Below are 20391 nucleotides of genomic sequence, written 5' to 3' on the forward strand. Positions count from 1 at the left end.
GACCCCAGCCACCTGAGCCATGGCTTGTTCTCCCCGTTTCCATCACTCAGACATGGGCAGTGTAGGAGCATCATGGCAAAAACTGTAAGACTGGCCAAAAGCTTCTACCCCCCCAGACCATCAGGCTGCTGAATAGCCATCACTAGTCTGCTACCTTCTCCTCCCCACCTCAACTGACTTTTTACCCTGCCCACACTCCAATGGACATGTATCATCATGCTGAATAGCCACCACTAATCAGCTACCTGCTCCCCTCTGAATACTCCCCCCTGCATTGAGCTCGGAGTTTAAGAATTTCACTGTACAGTGTAATTATATCTGCAACACTGTACATGTGACTATTAAACTCTCTAATCTAATCTCTAATCTCTACAGGCAGCCATGCTTCTTCACACAGCCTTATATGCAGCCATTCTTCTTCTCACTGGGATGGAGCCTGACTCAGGCTTGACTTGGGCAGGAGCTCACTGGAACTGAGTACCGTTACCTCAAATGTTCAACTGCTTGAGTTCCTGCACCTCTTATAGAATGATTAGCTCAAAAGTATTGCAGAGTTCCTGCACCTAAATATAAACAGTACTGGCACCCAAAAAATGAGTACCGGCACCTATTTCAGACCAAGTCAAGCGACATAGGATGAAAACAGACAGTGTCTGAATAGTATTTTCTGCATCATCCTCTGTTTTATTTGAATATCATCCTATTTCCTTCATTCCTCCCCATCATTCGATCTATGGAGTCGTATTGTCTGTGGCTGGGTAGAGACTGAAGTACACCCTGGGATCCGGAAATACTGCAAGATTGATTTGTTGATCCCTTGATTATCTCCCAGCTCTTCTTCCCTCTCTGTCTGTCTTCTCTTCAACATAGCCTGAGGAATAGTGGTTGATATGGAGCTGGGACATGGTGAAAATGAGTTCCAACACCTTTGATTTGTAAGTTACACAGTGGCAGCCGATTATACTAGCAGTTGAATATGATGTCCTCAGTTTAACAGTGATTTCAGTAAAGGCCTTTGCACATGATGTCTACCCCCCCTAACCCAGTGCCTTGGTGCTTGATGGGTAATTTTGAGCTGCCTAGCAGCTTAGCAGTAAGACATTCAGCCTGATCTCCTATCCTTTACCCCTACACTACAACACACACACACACGTGCGCTCACACATCGCACACACGTACGCACGCAAGCACACACACACATACGCGGCTGGACACGCACGAACGCACGCACACACGCACATACACGGACACGCACACACACTCTCCTAATGAAATCCTGCTAGCCCTGTAGGTCAGCTGTAGAAGGCTGGTTGAGAGGCTGGCTGTGTGCTGTGATGTAGTATTCACAGATCAGATCCACATTAACAGCCTCCCTGACAGTGGCTGAAGAGAGGACATGTGACTTCCTGTGTTATAGTGCCAGGTTTTAGGTCAATATCGTTCCTATTTTAGACAATTCAAGAAAGAAAATGAATGAAAAGGTTGAACAATCATCAATTTGTTTGTTCAGTTGTTCTCAACAATTGGCATGGAATTCTGACCCTAAATCCTGTTTAGTTTTCTGTCATTAGATAATTAGTGAAACCTTATATATCCCACTGTCCAACAGCATGTTTCTGTTTGAATGTCAGGACATCATTTATACTAGAGTAGTTGTGTACACAGTATATCTGTCCACATTCCCATGTTGTTTTGAAATCATCCCTATTGTACAATGTGTTCTCTGGCAGACAGTTATTAAAGGGCACACTGACTCCAGCAGTTTGTTTGAGTTCAGGAAAAATTAGATGCTTTCTAAATTGGGCCTGGAGTAGGGCTATCATATCTAATGTGTCTGTCTGTGTGGATGACATGTCCGTCTGTTTGTTTTTCTGTCTGCTTGTCTGTCTGTATCCCACATTGTCTGTGTTTGTTGACCCTCACTCCTGCTGATGTTTAGTTGCATGGTGACATTTCTGCAGTACTTCTGTTTAGAATTAAATTGTGTTTTAAAATCGCTCTGTGTGCTCTCTGTCACAACTAACTGAGGGGGAGTAAGAGACCCTCTTTCACATCTCTCTCCTCACTCTCTCTCTCTCTGTCCTCACTCTCTCTTTCGTTCTCTCTCTCTCCCTCTCTCTCCCTCTCTTTCTCTTTCCTTCTCTATTTCTCTCCCTCTCTCTTTCCTCTTTTATCTACCTTCATATTGTCTATTATAGCTGGGTGGAATTGAAAGGGCACTCTCCCTGCTATATCCTGTGGCTCTGTGACATATACTTGGCCACAAGGGACTTTCTTCCCCCACTGCTACTGTTTATCACACAACGGTAGAACAGATTGTCATTCTATTTCTACGGTGTTGTTTACTCCCCCACTGTAATACAGTACGACCGTCTAGAACGAGGTGCATTGGGTTGAGAGGGAGAAGGGACATTGATGTATTCCTGTTCTTTTTAATAAGGCTTTGATGGAGGGGAGCAGTGTGTGTAGGGTTAGGCTTTATCTCTAGTCTAGTGTAAATGATGTGTCTTCTGCTCACGTAGACCATCACACACACACACACACTCTCTCCCTCTCCCTCTCTATCGCTTTCTTCTCTCCCTTTCTATATCTCTCGTTCTCTCTCTCTGTCTCACACACACACACACACACACACACACACACCACTCCTCTCTCCGGTCCCCCTGTAGGCTTTACCAGCCTGTTATGTTTTAGAGCACCATTTGTTCAAAGTCTGCCTGGAATCTCAATGCGGATAGCAGGCGGGCGGGCAGGGAAGCCTCCACTCTGCTCTGCCCGCCTTTTTAAATGCACCATATGTTTACAGAACTGTGGCCACAATAGTCTAGTCACTCCATTCTCATTTTGCCTGCAAATGTATCAGCCAAAAAAATACCTGGTTCAATGGTGGGATTATTATAGCTGAAAGGGGTTGTTACTGAGCTATTAACGGTTTGGTCTGGTACTGTGAATATGTGTGTACAGACTGTGGTACTGAGACCAAACAGCTGTACAGTCCATGTGGCTGACCTGGGCATTGTAGCCTACATTCGTTTCAGATTCAGAGTGTTTAATAGTCACATGTACATTCACCCGTCATTTTGGTCCAAATCAATATACAGAGAAACTAGTGGGTTGACCATCGGTCCACCCACAGATACAGGGCTAGTCTAGTTTGATGTATCAAGCCTCAACCACATCCCAAGCCCTATTAAACTCTAACGTACCCCACCTATTTCTCTCCATTCACCCTCCAAGCCACACATAAAATAAAGCTGCCTCCCATAGACCTCTGAGTGCTCCGGCTGTATACAGTTGTCACAGAGAACACAGACCCACCACAGTGACAAATTGCAGCAGTGTATAGTATTTGTGAGACCCAACAGGTTCAGGGTGAGGAGACATTAATCTTGGAGGGGGTTTAATCTGTGCTGGTGCTCACAGTCGCAGCTATTACCTCAGACATACAGCCTTCCACTTCCCCTGGGAGAGGGAGGGCTACACTTGGCAGCCATTTTGGCTCCCCCAGTGCTCGTCAGGCTCCGCTCGCTGCTCTAATGGTCCAATAAGGTGTGTTTGACCTCCGTGACTCCACCCCTCAACGCACTGTAATCAGACAGAGATCAATGGATGGTCGTATATCACCTGGGTCAACACGGCCGGGTGTGTGTGTGTGTGTGTGTGTGTGCCCTGCTTTAGAGGTGGTTTATGTCCAACGGATCATGAGCTGCGTTTATGTCTCACCATTTATTCAACATTCCTCCACTTGTAGTTATTATTACTATCAATCCATCCAGGTTGCAGAACATTCTGGAACGTGTGTGAAATCCAAAAGCATCTCTGGGATTAGTGCCATGGGAGTTAGGGGATTGGTTGGGGCAGGGGTGGGTGGCGATGTGGTGTTATCATGGGATATGGATTTTAGAAGGTCAGAGGGTTTCTTTCTCCACATCTCATTACTCTGTCAGTCTATGGTCATATTTGGCTTCAGGGTCATTCCATATGATTTCAATCACTTTCTGACTGCATCCCTTTGGATTTGAACTAAACCTTCCATATATGTTTGCCCGTGGTAGAAGAAGTGGTCAGACTTTTTTTTACCTGAATGCCAAAACATTCAGGAGATAGAGGTGCTTAAAGTTGACCCATTTTGCATCACTGGAAAAGAGAGACGTTTTTAATTTAATTTTTATGTTCATATATGTTTTAACTTAGACCCTGTTATATATAATCTGAGGCGTTTGTGTTGTGCCCACCATCGGTTGAGACTCAGCATGCTCTTGAATACAGGGTGGATGTCATGTTTTGGCTGATAGAATGTGAATTACATTTACATTTTCCAAATGGTACCACAAAGATTCACACATCAGGGAATGTTGACTTCAGTGGGAATATCCATTGTTTTAAAATAAACTGTCAATCTTCCATAGAAAACCTATTGAAATCATAGAAATATAGATCATAGAATAGACATTCCCATTCAATTTGACATTCGACAGTTGTGATGCGTATGATAGAAGGAGTCAGGCACAGGAGAGTAATACGCATCCAAAGAGTTTATTCCGTCGATAAACAGTTGCGCAAGCATGCGACAACAAAACTCAGGCACAGGGGAAATATCTACCCAGGCAAACAACAAGGTAAGGGTAGCTCAACCGAGCTACACACAGCTCACAACAAACAATCACCCACACAGACAAGGAAGCAGAGGGAACACTTATACAATGACTAATTGGGGATAAGGACCAGGTGTGTGTGATTAATTAGACAAGACAAGTGGAGTGGTGATAAATGGATCGGCAGCAGCTAGTAAGCCGGTGACGACGAACGCCGAAACCTGCCCGAACAAGGAGGGGAGGCAGCCTCGGCGGAAGTCGTGACAACGGTAGGTGTACCGGTGGCCATATTTCTGGTTGTAATTGGAAGTAAACATGTCAATTGAATAAAAATGTAAATGGTGTAATAGCTAAAGTAGTCTGAAGGGATAGGTCCATTCTATGAATTGTGTTCTATGAGTGAAATGACACCCGCCATGTATTCAACCGATGGCAGGCATGGCACAAACACCTCAGATGATGGAAATTAGGGTCTAAGATATAACATATGCGAAAATTTGGCAAATCTGTTTTTAGATAATTGATGTCAAAGGTTAAAAAATGACAATTCTTTATATATTTTTTCTTTAAGAAACTATTAAATAGTTTGACAGCCCTGTTTGTAAGATTTTTTAATTATATCAAACTCAATCATTTCTCTTTTCCAGTGATGAAGACATGGATGTCTCATGGTAGTGTGGGGTATGCAAAAGTGTGGGTTGAGCACCTTTATCTCCTGAATGTTTTGGCATTCAGGTCCAAAAAGTCACTTTCTTACCACTTCTACCAAAATCAAAAAGGGGTGCAGTCAGAGAGTGATTGAATTCATATGGAACGACCCTTCATGTGGTAAGATTATTATCTATGTTTAAAGGGTTCATAGGGTTTATGGTAATGTTGACATGTTGTCCAGTTCATATCCCTTAACTATATTAGATGGCACGCGCAGATTTTTTGGAAAATGTGTACTCGGGATGAAAGCTTAAGTCTGTAAGAAGTATTTCAATATGTACAGCTGAGCAAGATGTGTTTTGCTTCGAGTCACTAACCTTTTAGCCGCTAAGCATCCAGCCTGGATACTATCAGAGCAGCTGTTTATGCTAACATACACAGTCTGACAATATATCCTTCTACGTTGTCTGGGGTTGATGTGAATGAGAATGAGATGAAATGTCTCTGTAATGATGATACCTGGAAGGAGGGGTTTCAAACTAGTGTATGCAAGGGCACATGCATCTATAAAACACTGGAATGGAAGCAGGCTTGTCTGGGAAGTCTTTACACTGTCTGTCATTTCGAAAAGGTTATAGTGAAATAATACAGTATAATTCATCACTGATGGCAAAGATTCTTCCTCCTGATGCCCAGTCTTGTCTTGGCTGCCTGCACAGGAATCCCATAATATACTGCTGCCTACACAGGCATCCCATATAATGCTGGCTGAGACAAAAGCCTGTTAAAAAAGCAAAACAACAAACAGAAGGGAAATGATCAGTGAGAACAGAGGAAGAATTGGGTTGATGAATCACGGTTGCTTGCAGGTTGTTTCTGGGATGTAAATGCGTGATTGGTTCAGGGGCTAAAGTCTAATGTCATGTGTTCCATCACTATCTCCTCCTCTGCTCTGCCAGGTCACAGTCACAGTCTGAAACACAACTAGGTTGATGGACTGATGGGAATGGAGGGGATATACCAGGAAACAGGGGCATCATGCAGTCCAGACATCTGAGGGGGCACAAAGTCTACCAGCTCACAGTCTCACGTCAGAATTAGACATTTATTCATGTTTCTAAAAAAATTCAAAGTTGTTCCAAACTTCAAATTTAAGTTAAGTTTAGGCATTAACTCCGAATTTTTAAGTTTAGGGTTAAGTTCAGGCATTAACTCCAAATTATTATGGTTAGGCATTAACTCTGAGTGGTTAAGGTAAGGGTAAAGGTTTAGGCTTAAAATAAAAATATAAAAAACAACTTTCTATCGCTGGATTCCCTGGGCAAGAATCAGAGGCAGATGCTTACGCCCATCTGCCATCCCTGTCCACAACGCCCTAGCAAAACCGAAACCTACTTGAAGGTAGAGCGTCTGCTAAATGACTAAAATGTAAATGTAACAGCGCTCACTGTTGCCCCTAGTAGCTGGTTTCCAAGTCATCTCCCGACATCTTCAGACATGGATGAACGTTGAATACTGACTTGTATCACAGGTGACCTGACTGCACAAAGTATGTGGATGGAGGGTTGCCCGAGCGGGGAATCTTGCATTTTTTTCAAACACCTGAAACTGCTTTTTCCTGCAGTCTTGAACCATATTAATATGCTTAATTCTAGGTCGAAAATATGTACACTACCGTTCAAAAGTTTGGTGTCACTTAGAAATGGCCTTGTTTTCAAAAGAAAAGCATATTTCTTGACCATTAAAATAACATAAAATTGATCAGAAATACAGTGTAGACATTGTTAAGGTTGTAAATGGCTATTGTAGCTGGAAACGGCTGATTTTTAATGAAATATCTACATAGGCGTACAGAGGCCCATTATCAGCAACCATCAGTCCTGTGTTCCAATGGCACGTTGTGTTTGCTAATCCAAGTTTATCATTTTAAAAGGTTAAATGATCATTAGAAAACCCTTTTGCAATTATGTTAGCACAGCTGAAAACTGTTGTGCTGATTAAAGAAGCAATACAACTGGCCTTCTTGAGACTAGTTGAGTATCTGGAGCATCAGCAATTGTGGGTTCGATTACTGGCTCAAAATGGCCAGAAACAAATAACTTTCTTCTGAAACTCGTCAGTCTATTCTTGTTCTGAGAAATGAAGGCTATTCCATGCGATAAATTGCCAAGAAACTGAAGATCTCGTACAACACTGTGTACTACTCCCTTCACAGAACAGAGCAAACTGGCTCTAACCAGAATAGAAAGAGGAGTGGGAGGCCCCGGTGCACAACTGAGCAAGAGGACAAATACATTAGAGTGTCTAGTTTGAGAAACAGACGCCTCACAGGTCCTTAACTGGCAGCTTCATTAAATAGTACCCGCAAAACACCAGTCTCAACGTCAACAGTGAAGAGGTGACTCCGGGATGCTGACCTTCTAGGCAGAGTTGCAAAGCAAAAGCCATATCTCAGTCTGTCCAATAAAAAGAAAAGATTAAGATGGGCAGTCTTTCTAAGTGACCCCAAACTTTTGAACGGTAGTGTATATTTTTCTGCATATGTAAGCATACCTCTTGAGCTGTCTGTATCCTCCTGACTGGTGGATCTTTTTTTAAAGAAACAAAATGTGCTTCTCTGCTAAAATCTGGGTAAAAGATTGAAAGGAATGTGAGTCTTATTCAGTATATTTAGTTATTGCTTGCTTTTCTAAAACAGGGGTATTTTTCTTGCCCAGGAACCTCCACCCAGGCAAACTGGCAACCCAGGGACCTCCATCATAGAAAAACATGTTTTTTTTCCCACGTCTTGTCTTATCATCCGGTGAATGGTAATGGCAAGGAGAAGTAATCAACATTTTAAAATGAATAGATTTGGTCAATCGTTTTTTCATTATTTTGACCTCCCCACATTATAATTGGAAGATGAAGTGTAAACTCTAACAGAGACTATTAGCTAGAAAGGTACTCCAAACTAGGGCTTTGACAATTATGGAATTTTGGGTAATGATTGTCATGCAAATGGCCACAGTTATTGTCATAATTGACATTTTTGTAGAATTTTTTTGGGAGCTTGTAATGCATCATAATGCATCTTTGAAAATAGCAACGACATACCTAATAAATACAACACAGCTCTGGTGACACCCCTGTCTCAAAAACGAATGGTTTTGACCGCTTAGAACCTTTGGAAATGAAGCTTCTCCTAACCATGCCGTTCTGCTATTGAAATGATTAGCAACTTTACCCACTTCATGTAGAAATGAAAAACTGCTATTGGGTAAACTACACTATATATACAAAAGTATGTGGACAACCTTTCAAATTAGTGGATTAGGCTATTTCAGCCACACCCGTTGCTGACAGTTGTATAAAATCAAGCACACAGCCATGCAATCTCTATAGACAAACACTGGCAGTAGAATTACCTTACTGAAGAGCTCCGTGACCTTCAACGTGGCACCGTCAGAGGATGCCACCTTTCCAACAAGTCAGTTCGTCAAATTTCTGCCCTGCTACAGCTGCCCCGGTCAACCTGTTTTGTGCTGTTATTGTGAAGTGGAAACGTCTAGGAACAACAACGGCTCAGCCGCAAAGTGATAGGCCACACAAGCTCACAGAACGGGACCAACGAGTGCTGAAGCATAGCGCGTAAAAATTGTCTGTCCTCGGTTGCAACACTCACTACCGAGATCCAAACTGCCTCTGGAAGCAACGTCAGCACAAGAATTGTTCGTCTGGAGCTTCATGAAATGGGTTTCTATGACTGAGCAGCCGCACACAAGCCTAAGATCACCATGCGCAATGCCAATCATAGGCTGGAGTGGTGTAAAGCTCGCCACCATTGGACTCTGGAGCAGTGGAATCACGCTTCACCATTGGGAAGTCCGACGGACAAATCTGGGTTTGGTGGATGCCAGGAGAACGCTACCTGCCTGGATGCATAGTGCCAACTGTAAAGTTTGGTGGAGGAGGAATGATGGTCTGGGGCAGTTTTTCATGGTTCGGGCTAGGCCCCTTATTTCCAGTGAAGGGAAATCTTAACGCTACAGCGTACCATGACATTCTACACGATTATGTGTTTCCAACTTCCAAATAGAAATGGTTTGTCGAGATTGGTGTGGAAGAACTTGACTGGCCTGCATAGAACCTTGACCTCAACCTCATCGAACACCTTTAGGATGAATTGGAACGCCGACTACGAGCCAGGCCTAATCGGCCAACATCAGTGCCCGACCTCACTAATGCTTTTGTGGCTGAATGGAAGCAAGTCCCCGCAGCAATGTTCCAACATCTAGTGGAAATCCTTCCCAGAAGAGTGGAGGCTGTTATAGCAGCAAAGGGGGACCAACTCCATATTTAATACCCATGATTTTGGAATCAGATGTTCGACGAGCAGGTATCCACATACATTTGGTCATGTAGTATATATGTACTTTAATATAAAGTTGAATCCCCTCTTCTCCTAAACTTAATGCATTAAGATTATTATTATACGATAATTGTGCCAGCCCTAATCCAAACACAAGTTCGCTAATAGCAGCTGTTTTGCTGGTTAAACAAAGGTTAGCAATGTGTTAATGTCCAAGTCAAGAAAGCTTGCCAGCAGCTGACCTTTTTTACAAGAAGCTCGTGTGCGCCTAAGTTGAAACATTTAGGAGCACACAAAGAAATGTAGGAGCACAATAAAGAGGTAACAAGCTGTTTTCTTTGTAGTAAGCATGACGATCATGAATCTGCGCTCAGTGTATTCTCCATGTCACTCGGGGGCTGCGGTACAGTGAAGTAATCATTGCAACAATTATCATTTTAGCGCACTGGTGCTCCTAAATAAAAATGTCAGGTCTCACAGCAAAATATTTAGGCGGATATGCGATTAAAATGGTTGCACTGTAGAGCCCTGAGCCAGTGTATTCGCAGGTGCTTTTTCAAAGTCTACTGTCAGATACTCCAGTGTAATTGGCTCCAATGAGTGTAATTTGCTCAATATTAGGTGTTGAGAAATAAAATTGGCATAATTAGAAATAAGATATTCCCCTCTTCTACTGTAGGTTTGTAATTCAAAATTAGTTTAGTCTGTTGCTAGTGATATTCATAAAAATATTGAAATTAAACATGTTTTTCCACTTTTTTATATATATATAATGAGCAAAAATATAAACGCAACATGTAAAGTGTTGGTCCCATGTTTCATGAGCTGAAATAAACGATCCCAGAAATGTTCCATATGCACAAAAAGCTTATTTCTCTCAAATGTTTTGCGCAAATCTGTTTACATCCCTGTTAGTGAGCATTTCTCCTTTGCCAAGATAATCCAGCCTCCTGACAGATGAGGCATATCAAAAAGCTGATTTAACAGCATGATCATTACACAGGTGCACCTTGTGCTGGGGTCAATAAAAGGCTACTCTAAAATCTGCAGTTTTGTCACACAACACAATGCCACAGATGTCTCAAGTTTTGAGGGAGTGTGCAATTGGCATGCATTATTTAGGGAGTAGATCAGCTTTAATATTTCAGAGCTGTTGCCAGAGAATTTAATGTTCATTTCTCTACCATAAACTGCCACCAACGTCGTTTTAGAGAATTTGGCAGTACATCCAACTGGCCTCACAACCGCATACCACGTGTAACCACACCAGCCCAGGACCTCCACATCCGGCTTCTTCCCCTGCGAGATGGTCTGAGACCAGCTGATGAAAACTGTGGGTTTGCACAATCGAAGAATTTCTGCACAAACTGTCAGAAACCGTCTCACGGAAGCTCATCTGCGTGCTCGTCGTCCTCACCAGGGTCTTGAACTGACTGCAGTTTGGCGTCGTAACCGAATTCAGTGGGCAAATGCTCACCTTCAATGTCCACTGGCATGCTGGAGAAGTATGCTCTTCACAGATGAATTCCGGTTTCAACTGTACCGGGCAGATGGCAAACAGCATGTATGGCGTCATGTGGGCGAGTGGTTTGCTGATGCCAACGAGTGCCCCATGGTGGCGGTGGTTTTATGGTATGGGCAGGCATAAGCTACGGACAACAAACACAATTGCATTTTATCGATGGCAATTTGAATGCACAGAGATACCATGATTATATCCTGAGGCCCATTGTCGTGCCATTCATCCGCCTCCATCACCTCACGTTTCAGCATGATAATGCACAGCCCTGAAAATGTCCCAGTTCTTCCATGGCCTGTATACTCACCAGACATGTCACCCATTGAGCATGTTTGGGATGCACTGGATCGACGTGTACGATAGCATGCTCCAGTTCCCGCCAATATCCAGCAACTTTGCACAGCCATTGAAGAGGAGTGGGACAACATTCCACAGGCCACAATCAACAGCCTGATCAACTCTATGCGAAGGAGATGTGTCACGCTGCATGAGGCAAATGGTGGTCACACCAGATACTGACTGGTTTTCTGATCCTTGCCCCTACTTTTTTTTTAAAGGTATCTTTGACCCACTGATGGATATCTGGCTTCCCAGTCATGTGAAATCCATAGATGAGGGCCTAATGAATTTATTTCAATTGACTGATTTCCTTATATGAACTGTAACTCAGTAAAATCTTTGAAATTGTTGCATGTTGCATTTATATTTTTGTTCAGTGTATATATATATATTTTTACCAATAAAAAAACCCCGCGAATTCAGACAACAAAAAGGTGTAATGGGTCCATACTCAAAAAGATGTCGCATAAAGCTTACTTAATTATTAAATTGTTGTATTATTTTTACTGCATCAGGGATAGCGTACACATACGTTTCAGCTTTACAGACTTCTTCAGGTGCAATTCTATTTTAATTCAAAACCGCATTTGTAGGGAACAACCGATGAGCAGCAAAATGCTTCTAATCAGGGTTGTCACTCATCTGCCAATCAGGGATGTGGCGTTTCTGTATACAAGTTGGTCACAAAGAAATACAGAATTATGGGGTATGGGAGCGGGCACGAAGGGCAATTCATGAGTCAATTGCCTTAGGTGTCTGCTCACTTGGATACATTATATTCAATTCATGAGATAGCTTACCACAAAGGACATCAGTCTCAGCCGTTCATGAATATGAGGGGCTAACTCATAAACGATATGCAAAATCTGATATGTACAGTGTTCTTGTATAACAGTCTAAATTTGGCCTTTAAGAAGGAGGTGAAATCTAATTATTTGTTTAAACCGTGTGGAGACAGAATTTAATTTATATATCAACATGGCTTCTCTTTGGAGTAATTTGTTGTCATAGTCACCACCTCTACGTGGTGGATGAACTTTTTCCATCCCGACGCAACGCAATTCATTATTAGAATGATTTTGTTCTATAACTGGCGAGATGATATCTTGACGTCTAATAATGGATTTATGTTCTCCAAGGCGTACTTTCAAGGCGCGGGATGTGCCCCTGTGCCCCCTATGGGCTTGATGTGTGTTTCAGCAATGTGTGTATGTTTCAGCTATGTCTGTGAATACCAGAGGACAGAGAGAGAGAAGAGAGAGAGAGACACAGAGAGAAGTGGCAAATTGTTCTTATTTTCTCTCTCTCTCCCTATTGTACAATGTGTTCTCTGGCAGACAGTTATTAAAGGGCACACTGACTCCAGCAGTTTGTTTGAGTTCAGGAAAAATTAGATGCTTTCTAAATTGGGCCTGGAGTAGGGCTATCATATCTAATGTGTCTGTCTGTGTGGATGACATGTCCGTCTGTTTGTTTTTCTGTCTGCTTGTCTGTCTGTATCCCACATTGTCTGTGTTTGATGACCCTCACTCCTGCTGATGTTTAGTTGCATGGTGACATTTCTGCAGTACTTCTGTTTAGAATTAAATGGTGTTTTAAAATCGCTCTGTGTGCTCTCTGTCACAACTAACTGAGGGGGAGTAAGAGACTCTCTCTCTCAGTCTCTCTCTCTCTCTCTCTCTCTCTCTCACACACAATCACTCTCCACGATTGACACGGCTTTGTCATTCCCATCCAATCTCCTTGACTTCCTAGTGACGGATGTCGCCAATTTCAATTAAATCCCCACGTGCCCCTGTCACCCCCCCCGCCTCCTCACCCTGTCACCTGGGTGACACCAGTCCCCAGACAGTCCCTAGGGGCGAAAATGTGTGTTTCTGTGTTGTCTGTGTGTTTCAGTCATGTCTGCGTCACATTTCAGACAATTTTATTTGCTAACTTAGCAGATTCTCTTGCCAGTGGCAACTTACTCCATGACACTTGCAATTTTACAGTCCTGACTAGGGGAAGCCATTACTATAATTGGTTTATTCCACATGGATGGTGGTGGGGTTTAGGGCATGACAGAGTCCCAACAGGGATTAGAACCCATGACCCATAGACCTGGAGGAGCTCTGTTCTCTATCCATTATCCATTATCCTCAGCTATCAAAGAGGAAGTCCTTGCTCACTCTCTTCAAATAGTGTGTGTGTGTGTGTGTGTGTGTGTGTGTGTGTGTGTGTGGTGTGTGAGAGAGAGAGAAAAGGATGTGACAGATGTGGTTTCACGCAGCGAAAGCTTTGTCACCTTGGACAAGCAGAGGAGTGATGGCAAAGTGCCGACTCCTATTTTGCCACGTCCTATAAGGGAAACATGGAGCAACGTCATGCCACACACACACAGAAGTTGTTGGTTTCAACACACAGTGGTGGCAGCAATGTTATTATATAATTCCAAATCAATACACTGTTTAATTGCTGTATAACTGATGCCTGTTAATACAGTACACTATCTTTAATCAATTGGTTTAGCAGTTTTCCGAACAGTTTTCCGAACAGCTGCACTGTATAGTTCACTGTCTGTGATGAATATTAATTCACAGTATGGATTGCTCTACAGTAGCTGCACGCTCACATCCATTGACTCATGGATGAATATTCATGTCATGCAGTTTGGTTGAGACAGACAGCAGGGATGGGATATAATTTAGGGCTGAGAGGGATGATGCTTCTCATGGCAACCAGCCATCCAGTCCTTCACCTTTCTGGGGGGCTTCTGTGGGGATGGGGGAGAGGGGTGAGAGGTGAGAGGGCGATGGAGGAAGAGGTGAGAGAGAGATGGAGGGAGAGGTGTGTGTGTGTGAGAGAGTGAGAGGGAGAGAGAGAGGTGAGTGAGAGAAAAAGGTAGGAATCGTGTGAGAGAAGAAATGTAGTGATAGGAAGAGAGAAAGGACGAGACAGGGATATGGACAGTAGAGAAGCAAGAAGTAACGAAAAGGAGGGAGTGATAGAAAGAGAGAGGGAGGAAGAGTAGTGAGTGAACTCAGGGTAGTCAGGGTGGTACTTCTGCTCTGTTTGTCCCAGTGTTCATCTGCAGCTGAGACTCATGGGAGAGGGAGTTAGTGTGGGACTGCCTCTAGGGCCAAACACACAGGGGCTCGCTCTATCACTGTCTGTCTGCATCACACACACACATATCCTGAGCTGCTCAGTAGGGTAAACGTAAACTGTGATAATCTCTTCTGAATATTTGCACTGCTCTCTCTCTCTCTCTCTCTCTCTCTCTCTCTCTCTCTCTCTCTCTCTCTCTCTCTCTCGCTCTCCATCTATTCCTCTCTCAGAGAAGCATCAGTCAGGGCTAGCTATGCGCTGAATAGGGAGGGGGGAGTATTTTTCATTAAAGTAGTTCGATGTGGAGCCTCGTGCTGCGCTGCCCTGAGGGTTCTCTCTCTCTCTCTCTCTCTCTCTCTCTCTCTCTCTCTCTCTCTCTCTATAGATAATATATATATTTCTCACTCTCTCCCGGTTAGCGAGCCAAGTTGGTCAGTGCAGCTATGTGAGCCAGGCTCTCCCCTGGTCACGCAGACCCAGACGTACACGTGCAACGCTACTGCCAGCCACACACACACAAGCCACAAATGAAATTGTAGCCACTACACACACACACACACTCCTCTCCCTCTCCAGCGTCCAGTAAGTATTGAGTGTTCTCTATGCTGACAAATCTGATTCGGTAATAATGCTAACCCACATACAAGAGATCAGGATGATTATCTATGCAGGGAACATTTACAGCTCACACACTAACACACTTTCTCTCTTTTCTGGCCTCTCTCTCACTTTCACACACACACACACAAACACAATTGTTTCAAGGACAAACTCAATCTTTTCAAGTGTTCTTGTGAAGCTACAGAGTGGGAGGAGAGTGTCGTTCAAGGTAAACCGGGCTTTCACACAGAGAGAGTTAACCAGTGTGATTGACAGGTGAAGAGACAATCTGAAACCTTTGAAAGGATATATTTGTTCCACGATGGGTATCCTTTGTTCTAATCTCAGGGGGATTCTAGCAATGGCTAATACAGCAAAAGCAATCACTGTCGCTGAGCAGACAATGATTGGCTAAGTGCAGGAAGAGAAGGCCTGTCTGGATGTCTTATCATTCAGTATCAAACAACATCTTGGCAGAGGCCTAGTTCTGTCCCGTATACACTACCTACATTTACTGTCCCATGATCACAGAAGTTGTACCAGAAATACTATCATTCTCTTATATGTACCTCAATGGTTACCACTTACTCAAAAAGCTCTGTAAGTCTGAAAACAAGAAGGTACTCCGATATTATATCATTGATATTCTAGGTATAGTTCTTTCCTATCGGCCCCCAGATGCCAGTTTGACTAACATCTTGTGTGATCTTTCATATACCGCCTGCCTCCTCCATCCTTTTATAAACGGGACACGAAGAGCAATCTGGCCCAGCCTTTTACAGGCTCACAGAAAAAAAGGCCACTCGATATCTGGAGTAGTGCCAGTCTGCCATGGACTGTCTGAGTCTACAGCAGGCAGGCAGATAGTAGTGCAGTCAGTCACTGTGGTTTACACTGACCCCCAGAGGACAATACTGGTACTGCACCATCATAATAGCGACATCCAAGGGCAGGGATCATCAACTAGATTCAGCCGTGGGCCGATTTGTTCTTGAAAGGATGGTCTTGGTGCCAGAACATAATTACAAATAATTTGTAGACTGAAACAGATATAATATTTGACTAATTTCAAAACTTTTTTGTATACGATCACGTGTTTCTCTAATGGGAATACTTGGGAACAGATTTTCTGGAGCTGATTTCCTTTTGTTTTTACAGTATTTTATGTAAAACAATGAAAATGCAAATGACAGTATATAGCACTGTGTGAGTTTCGGTGGTTGCCCTTTAGGCTCAGAGAAGAAAAGGTAGATTGTGTAGATTAATTTAATTTAATATGGTTCCAGACAGATAAAGAGATTCCTATACAGCATCTCAACCCTAGAGGGTTCTTCATCCTTACAGACTGCTGAAGTGGAAAAGACAGTAGAATATAGTCCTAAAATACTACTCAGCTCTAGGCGTTGAATATGTACATTTTTAATAGCCAAGTGATGTGCCGAATCCGTTTCTCCTGATCGCCTGAGGGGGTCTGAATGCTCTGTGTTCTCTCATTATGCCTGTCTCCCTGTCTCCAGGGTGATTTGTCACCACGGAGACTCTCAGCGTGGCAACAGCTGTTTGTAGAGCAGGGATGAGTTGATGAGGTTCAACAGACAGGATAATATTTATAGCTGCATCTGCATGGCAGGTACCTACAGTCAGGAAGAGAGCTGTGATGATGCCACTCGGAGGGCAAGGAGTGTTTGTGTGTGTGTGTGTGTGTGTGCATGTGTCTGTGTGTGTAACAGCAAGTATACCTTCATCATTTCATAATGGCCCATCCATATATTAAGTCTCTGTGTAAACATATGAACTTACTCTCACCCCATACTTATTCTCACTATGAAAGATGTAAAGATCAGCTATCAAGATAATGTGTCTTTATAGTTTATTCCCATGGACATCTCTTTTAGTAATCTCTCTTTGTAAAAGCAATGTTTCTAATCAGTGCACGAACTGGAGCAGGAAACTAGAGCAGAGTTCCATCAGAGGCTTAGGTACAGAGACAGGGACTTTGACCGGGGTAGAGTTGGCGTAAGGGTTTGGGTGAGGGTAGGGTGAGGCCCAAAGGTCGCTAGTCACTGACATGCTGCCACTGGGGTTTTCTCCTCTCTCTGTCATGCCTGTTTGTCTCGGTGAGTGGTCTTTGGGTGCATGTCCTAACTAGGCCGCGAGTAATGATGATTCAGACCACAACAACTGGGTTGGTACTCAGCTGTGGCCCAGCTGTAACTCAACCACATGAAATAGCACACCCTTTTATCAGACCTCTTGATTGTGTGGTAATCATTTTTTTGTTTTGTGGACTGTATCATTGTATTTGCAGTAAAGTAGGATATGTTCTTATGCTAATCTCTAGAAGGATGAGACAGCACATCTGATTTGCATTCTCTCTCTCTTCTTCTCCCTCACTCTTTTTCTCTCTCTCCTTCTCTCTCTCCCTCAGCGGTGATAGTACCAGACGGAGGTGGAGAGAAGGCCAGTCTGGGTGATGATCTAGGCAGTGACGAAGACCTGTATGAAGAGTTCCGCAGCTCCGGACATCGCTTTGGACACCCAGGGGGAGGTGGAGAACAACTGGCCATAAATGAGGTAGCCTTTTGTTTTGTGTCTCTATCTCTCTCTGTATGACAGTCTCTCTCTCTCTCTCTCTCTCTCTCTCTCTCTCTCTCTTCATCTCTCCCTCTACTCGCTGTCTGACTTGCTGCATTGGCTAAAAACCTCACCTGCAGCACTGCAGTACTCACTCAGTGTGTGTGTTTTTGCACGAGTATGTATAAGAGAGTAATTTGCTGAAATTCAGTTGTATCCATGGTTTGCAGTTGTGTTAGGGTTTGTGCTAGTGTTGGTGCTAGTGTTGGTGCTAGTGTTGGTGCTAATGTTGTGCAAGGGTCAAACCTGGAATCCTTAGTTGTTACATCCATTTTTGGACTTATAAATTAATGATATACATATACCCACTGATTCTTTAAGAATATGACTTATAAATGCCCGATGAGCTTAGTTCAACTGTCGTACCCCATCAGAACCAAAAATACAAGCTTGTTTTACTCCGATTTTATAAAGAATGTAAACAAACACTGTATATCCTCAAAACATGGTTTAAACTAATTGTGATATCATGGATGGTCAGTGAGAGTGGTTACATTTCCCCAGGCCTGTCACTTAGCTTTTTACCCCAAATAAAGTGGGGCTACCGCTTTTGTTATTGTTTCAATTAAGGATTCTATCTTTAAGAATAGGATTTTGGGTGTGATAAAGACATGGCCCACCTCTGATTGGTCAGGTACACCCTCCAAGCCGTGCCCCCTTCCTGGTTGTCACGCAGAATTATTGTGATGTATTAGGACACACCTGGTGAGGAAACAATTACCTCAGCTTTGACAATTACCTTAACGTTTAGAGGCGGGGGACAGGGGCAGAAAAGGTTCAAATTGGCACCTTGAGGGACAAAGCTGAAATTATTTATTGTTGTGGTTAAAACACTGTGAATTCCTCCACGCCTTTCTACTGGCTGAGGAGCAGAATACGAATGAACCTGGAAGATGGAATATAGTCCAGGCACGCACACACACACACACATTCATACAAGCACATGCACACACAAATTAACACACATACGCACGCACACGGACGTGCACACACACACACACCCCACAGGTATTACACGATGTGTTAGAAACATTCATTCAGTAGTCAACATGGATGGAGATAGAAAGGTATGATGAGGAATGGGTGATGAAAATGGCCTCTGTGGCAGGAGAGAGAGGAGAGAGTGGCTGTAAACACAGGAGAGAGCAGGGAATGCTGGGTTAGTGCCTTGTTGCTGTGGTTACCCGTGTGTATGACACCATAGAAATACGATCTCTAGAACAGCTCAGGATAAGGGCCAGTTTCCCACACACAGATTAAGACTATGAGAACCTCCATGGAAATAGCTTTATAGTCCAGGATTAAAATGAATCTGTGTCTGGAGTATAATGTTCAGAGATACAGTGAGGGAAAAAAGTATTTGATCCCCTGCTGATTTTGTACGTTTGCCCACTGACAAAGACATGATCAGTCTATACTTTTAATGGTAGGTTTATTTGAACAGTGAGAGACAGAATAACAAAAAAATCCAGAAAAACGCATGTCAAAAATGTTATAAATTGATTTGCATTTTAATGAGGGAAATAAGTATTTGACCCCCTCTGCAAAACATGACTTAGTACTTGGTGGCAAAACCCTTGTTGGCAATCACAGAGGTCAGACGTTTCTTGTAGTTGGCCACCAGGTTTGCACACATCTCAGGAGGGATTTTGTCCCACTCGTCTTTGCAGATCTTCTCCAAGTCATTAAGGTTTCGAGGCTGACGTTTGGCAACTCAAACCTTCAGCTCCCTCCACAGATTTTCTATGGGATTAAGGTCTGGAGACTGGCTGGCCACTCCAGGACCTTAATGTGCTTCTTCTTGAGCCACTCCTTTGTTGCATTGGCTGTGTGTTTTGGGTCATTGTCATGCTGGAACACCCATCCACGACCCATTTTCAATGCCCTGGCTGAGGGAAGGAGGTTCTCACCCAAGATTTGACGGTACATGGCCCTGTCCATCGTCCCTTTGATGCGGTGAAGTTGTCCTGTCCCCTTAGCAGAAAAACACCCCCAAAGCATAATGTTTCCACCTCCATGTTTGACGGTGGGGATGGTGTTCTTGGGGTCATAGGCAGCATTCCTCCTCCTCCAAACACGGCGAGTTGAGTTGATGCCAAAGAGCTCGATTTTGGTCTCATCTGACCACAACACTTTCACCCAGTTCTCCTCTGAATCATTCAGTTGTCATTGGCAAACTTCAGACGGCCCTGTATATGTGCTTTCTTGAGCAGGGGGACCTTGCGGGCGCTGCAGGATTTCAGTCCTTCACGGCGTAGTGTGTTACCAATTGTTTTCTTGGTGACTATGGTCCCAGCTGCCTTGAGATCATTGACAAGATCTTGCCGTGTAGTTCTGGGCTGATTCCTCACCGTTCTCATGATCATTGCAACTCCACGAGGTGAGATCTTGCATGGAGCCCCAGGCCGAGGGAGATTGACAGTTATTTTGTGTTTCTTCCATTTGCGAATAATCGCACCAACTGTTGTCACCTTCTCACCAAGCTGCTTGGCGATGGTCTTGTGGCCCATTCCAGCCTTGTATAGGTCTACAATCTTGTCCCTGACATCCTTGGAGAGCTCTTTGGTCTTGGCCATGGTGGAGAGTTTGGAATCTGATTGATTGATTGCTTC

General features: G+C 43.5%; 1 protein-coding gene across 5 annotated transcripts in view; it reads left to right on the forward strand.

The window, feature by feature from the left end:
- The window catches only part of LOC121550087 (rho guanine nucleotide exchange factor 4), a 68283-nt gene that overhangs the window by 33597 nt on the left and 14295 nt on the right, over positions 1-20391 (forward strand). For all 5 annotated transcript variants that reach the window (XM_041862215.2, XM_041862214.2, XM_041862217.2 and 2 more), the window contains one exon: positions 17574-17719. In XM_041862215.2, the coding sequence (XP_041718149.2) occupies positions 17574-17719 (146 nt within the window). The remainder of the gene's footprint in view (positions 1-17573; positions 17720-20391) is intronic.

The sequence above is a fragment of the Coregonus clupeaformis genome, chromosome 34, assembly GCF_020615455.1.
Source record: "Coregonus clupeaformis isolate EN_2021a chromosome 34, ASM2061545v1, whole genome shotgun sequence".
Classification (NCBI taxonomy): domain Eukaryota; kingdom Metazoa; phylum Chordata; class Actinopteri; order Salmoniformes; family Salmonidae; genus Coregonus; species Coregonus clupeaformis.